The sequence below is a fragment of the Drosophila biarmipes genome, chromosome 2L (genome assembly GCF_025231255.1).
Source record: "Drosophila biarmipes strain raj3 chromosome 2L, RU_DBia_V1.1, whole genome shotgun sequence".
NCBI classification, from domain to species: domain Eukaryota; kingdom Metazoa; phylum Arthropoda; class Insecta; order Diptera; family Drosophilidae; genus Drosophila; species Drosophila biarmipes.
In genome coordinates, this window is record NC_066612.1 from 683843 (window position 1) to 695074 (window position 11232).

At 45.3% G+C, this 11232-nt stretch overlaps 1 protein-coding gene across 1 annotated transcript; it reads left to right on the top strand.

Moving 5' to 3' along the window:
- Positions 1–1688: 1688 nt before the first annotated feature.
- On the top strand, positions 1689–2585 carry LOC108028967 (uncharacterized). The gene is made up of 2 exons (XM_017101007.3): positions 1689–1960; positions 2030–2585. The coding sequence occupies exons 1-2, from the start codon at positions 1822–1824 to the stop codon at positions 2299–2301; spliced, it is 411 nt and encodes a 136-aa protein (XP_016956496.1). The 5' UTR covers positions 1689–1821; the 3' UTR covers positions 2302–2585.
- The last annotated feature ends 8647 nt before the right edge of the window (positions 2586–11232 follow it).

The window sequence follows — 11232 nt, forward strand, 5'->3', positions numbered from 1 at the left end:
TATTTTTTAGAGGGAAAATATCGGGATCCATACCCAAATTACACCAACTAAAGCCGAACTAGTTCCCAAGCTTTCAACAGACATGAAAACCACTCGAATTAAAATTTTTTTAAAACGGAGCGCGCAAAAAATATGCAAAGTAAATGCGGGCAAAAAAGTCGCTGGCCAAGTCCATTAAAAGGGAATAAGTGCGTGCAAATCCCGGCCGCAGGATGTTTTTCATATTATCAGAACGCATATTACTTCATCGGAAATGAAGAGCTTTCGTTGCCCCGCAAAATGCCAAAGTAAACATGTGTGAAGTGCTTTGGAAAAGGGAGGGATGATGGGCGGGATGATGGCCCTGATATCCATATCCAAAGCCATATCCATATCCGTAGCCGTAACCACGCGCCTTTTTCGTTACACTAAAACCGCAATACAAACACACCCACTTAAGAGTCGGCAGGGAGGAGAGGAACGGTGTATATGGCACAGGATGGATGTGGATGCACCACATTCCGGTTGATCCCCTTGTAAATCTCTAAATTGTTTTATGAACATATTGGCCGGGAAGGTGTAAACCTAATTTCCCTTTATGAACCCACGGGCAGGTAAAGTGGAAGTGCACCCATACAGCCCCGGACTTTTTGTTCCGGCTCAGCAGGATGCACTCCATGTCGTCCGTATCAATGCGGCCTTTGTTTGGCCGCCTCATTTAAATCGTACCGCTGGCCAATTTGCATTCGCACTACAGCCAAATTGATCCGCCCTAATCCCAGCTTCAGTCCCGTGCCCGAACTCCTTCGGCCGAGATGCATAAGCGCGGGATTTGAATTTGCAAGAAAAACAAAACTCCTCTGCCTTTTCCTCTGGCTTTGGGCCTTAGCCTTACCCTCGGCTTGGCTTGGCTTGGCTCTGTTTCTGGCTGGGATTGGCTTGGATCTGGATTTTGGCCCGATCCGGCTTGGCTTCTGCTTCTGCTCCGGCTTTAACTTTGCGCTTGCCCTTTGCCGGAAGGCTTGGGCGAGAATTTGGAAGTCAGTCGGTTGGCAGGTCGTGAGGAAGCCAGAGGGCATATAAATCTAAATATACTATATATATGTATTTAACTATTTGTTACCTTACTGAACGGGAGTCAAAAATATTTAAAGAAAATCGAAAGTACATAATTGTATAATAATTTTAAAAAAGTACTATTTCTTACTATTATTCTATTGTTACCCCTTATCTTCCTTCTCTGATCTGTAACTTTTTATAAAATTTAAATGGTATGAAATTAAATATTTTTCTTATTTTTTTCCGATCTGGTAGCACTAACCTGTTACAACGCCAATTGTAATGATTTTTTATTTTTTTATAATTAGTTTTAAGCTTATTTCAAAGAATATTTATAAACTTATCGGAGTTTCAAACCGGCTATAGTGCCGCCATCTGTTGTTCGAAGTTAGCCCTCTACATTTTGTTTCTAGCAACATGCTGAGCAGAAGCGCTACCTGCAGGTCGCACGCATTGGCAGCTCCTCTTCACAACGATAGTTAATATTAACTTTGTTTAAAATGAATGGCACTTCTTAGTAGTACAGTAATTATAAGTAAAAAACTAAAATTATAATTGTTAAAATATATAGTTGTCTACTTTTTGCTACATCTGCTTTTTGAAAATGGTCACTCGATTGTATTTACTTTTACGTAGGTTGGCAGCACTCGATTATTTTTGCTGTTATCGCTGGGACGTAAACAAAAGTTTCACAAATATTTTGATATTATATCAGGGGGCTTAATTTATGGAGGATCCTAGGATCAGATCAATTGGACAAATGTTTAAGTAGTCAAGGAGCTAATGCAGAACGGAAGATCGGAAGACATGGCGAGGAAAAGGACCAGGAAGCGGAGCAAGCAGCGCAGAAGAAGGAGAAGCAATGGGAAGCCCAGAGCCCACAACACTCAAGATCGGGATCAGTGGACCAACGTAGCTCAAAGTATTTGCTATAATAAAGTACCTAAAGTATTCAATCCTACTTACACCCTTGTATACCTCCATTATATAGTATACCAAAGTCTGTTTGAATGGCACCACAATCATGTTATGAGGCTCTGCTCCAAGGAAGATCTAGATCCGGATCAGGACCACGAGGATATTTCCGAGGAAACTGGATCGTCGCCATGTCGTGACTACGTCTATGAAAGTTCGTCGGAGGAAGAGGAAATCGAACCCGTTGACGAGGAGTATCTCAAGTTCCTGGAGGTGACCATCAAGCATCAGCAGGAACTGAGGGACCGAAGAGCTGCCCAAACCACCGACTCCTTAGATAAGGATTAGAATTACCTCTGTGTTCAGACGACCATCAGTCGAACTTCTATCTGCCTCTAGGATCAGACAAAACCTCCTGGACAGAACTTTTGAGTGAAGGTACTTAGCGATAGAGAAGTTTGACATTTTTATACTTGCTTAATGGCATTATATTGACTAAAAATCGTAAGGTACCATAAGTAAAACGTTTCATTTAATATTTAACTTGTCATGTTTGTATTTATGAGAGTAGCTTTTACCCTACAAGCTACGCAATCCTTTAAAACCTTATTATACTTCTCTCTTTTAAATTATGCAATGCATCAGAATAATTTAATGTAAGGTTAGCTGAGACCTTTTTCTCCAAAGACAAAGCCCGAAGGCGAGAACCGCATTTTGCGTAGGACGAGCAAACAACTGTACTTTCTTCCCGGAACTCCTGCTTGTCTCCGATTTCTGTTATTCCCACTTGGTTCTCCACTAATGAAGTGGTGCGAAGCTGGACTTTTTTGGCCAAGGGAGACGCACATTAACCCGACCAAGACTAATGCGATGTCATTTATAATCGCGCAGGGAGAACCAGAAGAAAGCTTCGAATTGGGGCATGACTAAAGGGAACTGTAGGGGGAGGGGGCTTCGGGAGGACGTGGACCATTTTGTGGGTCAGAGACAATGTCTGCTTGTGTGGGCGTGGCATGCTGGGCATTAGCCAACATTTTTCGGCACTTTTCAGCAGAAAACCTAATTAAGACGTCCGCCTCGGAGTGGCAATGGATTCCGTTGGCGTACTATTCCCCTCTCTCCTCTCCGAGCTCCTCCTCCCCCGTAGCTCTTTGCCCACCTCCTCCTTCTGATCCTCCGCCGAAATCACGACTGGCGACGACAACTGCGAACGACCTTTCTAATGCCCGGCCACTGCATAAATCATGGCCCAAATGGCGGCCACCTGCAACCGGCAGCAATAGCAGTAAGCCAACTGCAACTGCCAGTGTGCACTGGCAAAAATTGTGGATCATAGGAGGGAATAATTTATGAAAATCCCAAATTTTGTTGGCTGTCTTTTACAATCATTGCCGATTTTTCTGGGATACAAATCAGTTTACTAATTTATTTGTTTTTCAATTTTAGAATTGAAAAATAGTGAAAGTATATTTCAAACTCGAAAATCTTTCTGACTTACTCATATCATTATTCCATTAAAAATATGTATATATTTTTTAATTTATAACGAATTTTTCCGAGTGTATCTAATAAGGCTGTGCCCGCAACGGGAACGGAAACTGCAGCTAAAACTTAAGCTAAAACTGAAAACTGGGATGGGAACTGGGGAATCAGTTGGACATTCACCAAACGGGAGCGATAAAAGTTTAGTCAAATCGAAATTGAGATTTCAGTAGAAAGTTTGGCTCCACCCACCGAGGAGACGAGCAACAACACGACAATAAAATCGAATAGAACAATAAAATCTCTTTTCTGTGATATTGGAGTGGCTGAGTGGCATCCAAAGAGAACACCCCGACTTTGAAAATGACTTCCCATTTATAACTTTGACCATGGTAAATTTGATTAGGGGAATTTATAAGAGTTCCTAATACAACATCGACACAAATGAACCGGAAGCCCGAGGTGCAGTCTCATAAACCGCAGAGGCCATACGGCAAAATGGCTGCCTCGGGGGCCAGGCCCAGAGAAAAAGCGAGAGAGTGTGAAGGAGAAGCCTCTAATTAAATGGGTGTACCTGCTGAATACGGCTAATAACCAGAGGAGGAGGAGGAACGACGGCAGCAACCCGAGGAGCTGCAGCGAAGGCAAACTGGCCAAAAGGGCTGTGGCCACCTGTTGCTGTTAGTGGCCTCTCTGTCTTCGGTTGGCGTCTCTTTCTCCCCCTTATACTCCCTGTTATACGACGCCATGTTGCCTGCAGATTTGCATGATACTGCGATCGAACACCCCCAACTTCGCAGATACCGCAGATATGGCAAGACATCGCGGCATATGAATATTTTATGAGCTGGCAACCGGCTGTTTTGGAGGCCAACCGGCGACAGTCGGGGAGCATTGAAGTGCCAGACAAATTGTTGCCTACAAATCAATTAAATTGCTAATCAACAGCGACAACAAACAAAACGGCAGCAGCAGCGGCAACAACCACGGCGGCAACTGTTGCCGCTACGGCAGCAACATATTGTGTATTAGGCTCACAATTTAATGGAGCCGCATTCCAGAGGCGAAGTCTAGAGCCATTGTTGGTTCCCTATCGCCAAGCGACCACAAGAAATGCATAAACATATTGCAGATTGTTTTTTCCCCTTTTGCTTGCTTTTTGGGTGCTGGGAGATAAATAAAGGGGCCAAACACAAAACAAAGCTGCCAGAGTCTTGGACACAAACAAGTGCGCTGCAGTTGGACAGTCAGCCGGGGGCTAGCGGGGGGTTGGCAGGGGTTAACCGGTGGTTAAATGGGAGGTTAATGGGGGAGAGGGGAAACACTCGGCCAGAAAAGAACAAAACTAGCACGACCCGAAAAACCAAAGCTACAGCAACAGCAACAGAAACAGAAGCAACATGGAAACACCGCAGGCGGCATTTGACAAAAAATCAACTGGCCACATATGTATATATGTCTGGCTAGGGGCTTGAGTATATGGAAGCCACTGAAAAAGGTGGCTTAAATAGGATGAGGCTAAGTTAAATGGCAGGGTTAAAAGGGGAGTAATGCTAGTTACTGGGTACATTACTGAGATCAAGCACCTTGCATTTAGGCTGGTTAACTTTGTTTTCCAATGCAAAGTTACCATCTTTTCTTATTATTATACCCCTAATCATGCGTATTAAATGGAATCAACCTCTTCAAACGCCCCTGGCTAGTTTAGTGGTCTCAATGGCGCCTCCCACTGCCTCACCTGTCATCACCATTAACGAAAGCAAGCATTGCGGCATTAGTTAGCTGCTGTCGAAACTCATTCGATTCAAAGCTACATGCACCAGTCCCCAGATTCCCAATCCGATTCAGATTCAGATGCAGGCACTGGCGCGGATTGAGATTCAGATTTAGACCCAGGACTGAGACTCGCTTCCAGTTTCAGGTTACCACGCATGAGGCTTTTTTATGTCGTTCTCCATTTGTCGCCTGGCACTTTTCTAACTGGCTGTGGGAAAAGGAGCGGCGCTGGAGGCTGCGAGCTGGCGGGGATCGGGATTGGGATTCGGATTCGGACTACGGGGATACCCGAGAAGAGGGTTGAGAAGCGTGAGAGCCGACAACAAACTGCGCCTGCGCACGCGTTCAATTAGCTGCAAATTGCAAATCGTGCGGCGCATGCGCAACGTCCCGATGCGATGTCGCCACAAACGGCGGCAACATGTTGCTGCTGCCGCAACAGCACACAGGAAAAAACGACCCAAATATAGTTGATAATTTCAGGTCATGTTGATGATCCAATGGTTCGTATAATATATTTATGAAATCAAAAGGATATGGGAGAGCGGTTGTTCTTATTCTTGCTATTAAATTCAAATCTGGCAAATAGAACACAACATAAAAATTAATCTTCTTTAAGTGTTTTACCTAATTAAGCGATGTTCCTTGGTCTGTTTGTTTTTGTCAGTGCACGACAGCCGCCACAGCAGCAGCAATACCAACGGCAACAGTTGCTAATGTGTTGTCAACAAAACTCATGTTGACAGCAGAATCGAAAATATTTCATTTCAAATTTGTGCTGCTGCAGGTCGCAGGTGTGGGAAAGAGAAAGGCTCCAGGAGGTGTCGATGTCCACTGTTAATTGGGTGGATTTGGGTTGCCCGGCTTGGGGCCGGTGGAGGCGGTTGGGGCAGGTGGGTTACCTTGAGAGAGACACATCCTGTCGCCGGTTGCAAGTTGCGACCATAACTCAGCTGCTCTGCGGCAGAATTTGCATGGAGGGAGTCGAATTTCTTGCGGATAGATTCGAATGTTGCTGTTGAGTGAATGATAACTGACAGTTGAAACAGCCAGCAGCAGCAGCAACAATGCAAACATCGCAGTCACAGCGACAACATGTTGCTGCCGCATCCTGAGGAAGTCGCCTGTTTTTGCTCCAAGGCCTTCTCCCTGCCTCGGCCAAATGTCAATAAATATTGGCAATGCTCTCGTCCCAGACGCTGTCATTGTCATGGTAGCTGCGGTCGCCCAACAGCAGCAACCAGACACTTGCAAAAATACATAAGTGTATGTATATAAGATTATTAAATTTTTAAAATTAAAATAAATTTAAAAGTAAACAGAACAAATATTGAAAATAGAAACTAAACAAGTAATACAATACTGTTTATTTACGGGTTTTGGCTATGCGATGATTTTAAATTCAAAGAGGAAAGTTTTACTTTTTATTATAACCTAATCTAATCTAAAATGGTATAGGAGTTACCTGTGCTTATTTAAACGAGGATAAATGAAATCTAAATTTTTTAAAACTAATTGAAAGATTTTTCTTGAATTACATTTCTCTCTTAAATTTAGTTTTATACTACGTCTTTTCCCGAAGTGTAGCAGCTGCTTGGAATGCCAGCAATGATCTCTCGCGTTGTGGTTCGCTTCTGCCAATTCCGAATGCGCACATAAATTCTATCAAACAAGCAAATGGAAATATTAAGGAAATTTAGACATGCCATCCTAAAGCGGGGGCTGAAGAGGACCTGCGGAGGACGGAGGCTGGAGGATCCATGGGACTGCCGGGCGGAGGCTGGAAAGTCAAAGCGACCGCCGCCAATTTCGAGGCGCGGCCATGGCAATCCGAGGCATAATACCAGGCAGTATTATGGCCAGAGTCAAAGGCTAGATAGGCCGAGTGAGTGGTTGGCTGAAACCGAAACCAACCGCAGAGCCACATACATCATTTTCACACCAAAATGCAGTCGGCGGGGGGAGAAACCTCAAGGCGAGAATTATGAGCGACAACACACGGCAACAGCAAATGACTTTGCGAGTGAATTTGCAGCTAATAATTTACACAAAAGCATTTTTAATCATCCAAAGCGAGGCAGCTCCTTCGCCTCGGTCCTGGCATCTCTCCAATAAATTGCCAACGTGCCAACAACAAAGTAATCAATCAGCGCGGTCAATAGTCAATGATCCCGCTGCGAAGGAAGGATCGCGGATATGGAAAGGGGGATCTCTAGAATCGGAGGACCGGGAGTTGGGAATCGGAGGATGATGCATTTCGGAGCACTGAGCACGGAGCGCTGAGCTGGCATTGTGTCAGTCACAGCAGCGTCATCGGGAACATCAGCCACTGCAATGGGAATGCGATTCTGGATGCAATGCCAGATCATTGATAATGATCAGCGGCATCGGCACTGGCAGCCCCGGCCGCGGAAAACACATCTAGAGTGCAACCTCCTCCAAATGAGAAAATCAACTCCGCAGCTCAAAGTATGCGTAATGGCCCCAGGGAGCTTGTGCAGCTCCGAAGATTCTCTATGCGCTATTCTACGTTTTTCCTCCGGTGGGGAACAACCACCGGCGGTTGTTTGCCTTTTGCCTAGATTCCGCGACCGGCGAATCCGCGATGAGAAAATGCGTCATAAATGCGTAAACCCGACGACAGCAGCCGCCAATAGAGTTTATTAGCGATGGGCCAGTGATTGTTGGAGATTTGGAGAGGGTGGGCATGGAATAAGTATTTAATTTTTCACTGCAATTTAGCCATGCAATAAACCCAGCCTTTTTAAATAGAATCACAAGAAACAAGTTCTTCTTTTTTATATAATTGTTCTCAGGACCCATGCACCCAAAATAATATACCACACTATCTATAAGAAAAGGTAATTCTAAACTTTAAATGACAAGTTCGTTTTCTTTAGGAAACACATCTAATCTGTTTTACTGACTTATAAAACTTTGTAAGTGTTAGGCATCCCACCGCCCCACGTTGGGCGCTATTTTTTCAGTTGTGCTCTGTCGAACCGATCACGATCACGTGATGCTTCCACCTCTAGGATTCCTCGATCGCCTTGGCAGTCTTCATCATATTTAATGGTTGTGTGATAATATGCCACGTTGCTGCTGCCACGGACGTGGATGTGGATGGGATGGGATGCCACTGGTGGTGGCTGTTGCTACTTGCTTCTTGGCCATAAAGAGTCCGCAGTTGCAGTTGCACAAATGCAACGCAAAACTCAATTAAAGAACGCATTGCAGTCATGATACTCCCGGTGATGCTGTTCTGTTCTGTTCTGCTGTCCCTCTCCGAAGTCGATGATCATTGGATGCATCCGCGCGATGCGATGCGATGATGATGAAGAACTGACATTGAAGTGCCAGATCGACAACTGAACGAAGCCATGCTCATAAATATGGTTGCCCCCATACCCATACTATGGGTATAGCCATATACCCACACTCCATACCCATTCCCATTCCCGTTCCCATCTGAGGCCATCTCCTCCATTGCTTTTGAGGCTGTCGTCTACAAGTTGGTTATTAGTCGAACGGAATGTTGGCGATGCGCGTTAATTAACTCATCAATTTTTTTTTCGCAGCCCCTCCGCTTTTTCGCCAGTGTCCGCCGCTGAGTATCTGATGGATGCATTTACTCCTACTTAGCATTGTCCGAGGGTAAAAGGATTTTCAGCGCTTCAGATTGGCTGTGGCTCTGTCTGTGGCTGTGGCTCTGGTTCCTTTGTCCGAGGGCTTATCTTCAGTTGACACAAAGCTCCCGGCAATCCAATCAGCTCGTGTGAGGTGGCATTTTCGTATTTTTTCCTCGTTTTTATTTTTTCCCGCCTGTCAGGGAGGCCTCTTGTTTCGAGGGAAATTAAGTACCTACTAGAATGTAGTTGAAAATGTCTTTAATAATGACAGCAACTATGTGTGGAACTTGAAAAGCGCGTAAGCATCATCATCGTGTTGCTCCTTCTCGCCGCTGCCTCCTGTGCCGGTGTGCAATAATCTGGAACGTCATTTTTATTGCTGCCACTCGCATTGGGGCATTCCTGCCTTCACTATGTGGGTATCCCACTCCTTCGGCTCCCAGCCATCCACATCCAGCTTTTCAGCCTGCTCGTTGTCATCTTAAGCAATCATCTCATAATCGGCAGTGGCAGTAGCCGAGGCCTCCGACCGGAGGTTGGGCATTGCCGATGTGTGCCCCGACTTCTCCGGCTTCCCTGACGTCTCTACACCGCGAATTCACAATAGAACAAAACCAAAGAAATATATATTTTAGTTTGTTAGACACACATTCACATAAGTACATTGAAGATAGTTATTTTTTCAAAGCTTTTGTACTTTTCCCTTTAGCTTTCCTAAATGCTACAAGACTGCAAACAAATCAGTATTTTTCTCTGTGCACCCGCTTCCCTGTCAGCAAATCCCCACCAGAGTTTCCAGAGCTGACACATCTTCAGCAGCGATGTGTGTGCCTCAAAGAGCTGCGGACTGATATAAATCTAAGAAGAGCGGATCTGGAGCGCGCCTTTTTGATTGATTGCGGCGAGGACGTTTTTGTCGCTGCTCCTTTTGGTGTTAATAATAATTATTATCGGAGATGTTGGATGGATCGAATTCAATGTCGAGCGTCGCAGAAGCGGAAGCGACCTGGGTGAGTCTTTGGAGAAAACGTGAGAATTCTCGATGGAGGCATTGTCACTCGCGATGGTAGTTGCCTGCTGGCGGGATTGCCTCTGCTGTATTCCCAAAAGTCGCACGTGCTGAATTGGTTAGAGATTTGACTGAATTAGAGGGCTTTTCGAGAAGAAATTATATTGAAAGTATTTTGGTACCGGGCTTTTGTGTAAAAAATAATTTGCATTATTCCCGGTAGGAAGTCTGCAAAGGAGTATTCTTTTTCAACAGTTCCATTACTTTTAATTCACTCTAACTAGGACCCAATGATCGCAGACAGAATATGTTGCTGCTGGGTATGGTCGTGTGTATCATCGATTGCTCTTGACCATTTTGAGAGCAGCTCGAGTGAGAAAGAGACAGATGGCAACATTGACGTGTGTGGCATGTGGGCAAATTTGTTGTTGCTGCTGGGGATGTTGCAAGTTGCTAGTGGCCGTTGTCACTGGCCGCGGCAACAATGAGGCGGCGCTGCAATTTAAATAAGTGCCCGGCAACAGAGAACATCGAACATAATTGCCTTTTGCTTTGCTTTGTTTTGCTTGGCTTTTTCAGTCCGTTTGGTTTCTAGCGCTCTCGACGCCTCATTTCCTTTCCAACGCGAAGGTCAGCGGCCACAACTGCAGTTGCTGCGGTCACTGGCAGCCAGCAACCAGCAACCAGCAACTAGCAACATCGGCGGTACGACAGCAACACCGCCGCCTTTGGGGCAGCCGCTTACAAGCGCTGCGAATTCCGCTCACTGTCGCCATAATTGTTCGCTCCTTGAGCCCCCTTAACCCCTGGCTGCCCGCCTTTGCTGCTTTTGGCTGCGACATGTTACAGGCAATTGATTGCTGCCGCCACGGCCTGCTTAATGAGCCCGGGAGCAGGCGAGGAGGGGTCCAGAGGCGGCCGGGAAGATCGGCTGACCGGAGCATCTGCGGCATGCGAGGTGTCTAAATTAGCTGGGAACGCGTTTTCGGCTGTCGCCAGCAATCAAAAGCGGAATATCCGCGTCTCCTTGTAATTAGGGGAGAGCAAATACCAAAGAACCCGAGCGACAGCCTTAGCTCCAGAACCGACAAAAAATGGGAATGGGAAAGCTGAAGCAAGTGAGAAATGGGGAAGCGTTTTATCTTTACTTTCCTTCATATACGATGCAATTATATAACACATCATATGTCAGCCAATCACAATATGCACCCATCAATAGGTCATAACATTGTAATATCGATAAATTCATAAGATATCTTTGGAGCTCCTTCATTGGCCCATAATGCAGTTGGTCCCTAATTGCCCAGCCTGAGAACGAAATTAGTTATAATTTCGCACTACTTTGCAGATATAAACGAGTCCGCAGAAGCAGCTACAGTAGCA

Coding starts and splice junctions, on each gene's coding strand:
- LOC108028967 (XM_017101007.3), top strand. CDS start 1,822: ATGCAGAACGGAAGATCGGAAGACATGGCGAGGAAAAGGACCAGGAAG. Junction 1,961..2,029: donor GTGGACCAACGTAGCTCAAA/GTATTTGCTATA, acceptor TCCATTATATAG/TATACCAAAGTCTGTTTGAA.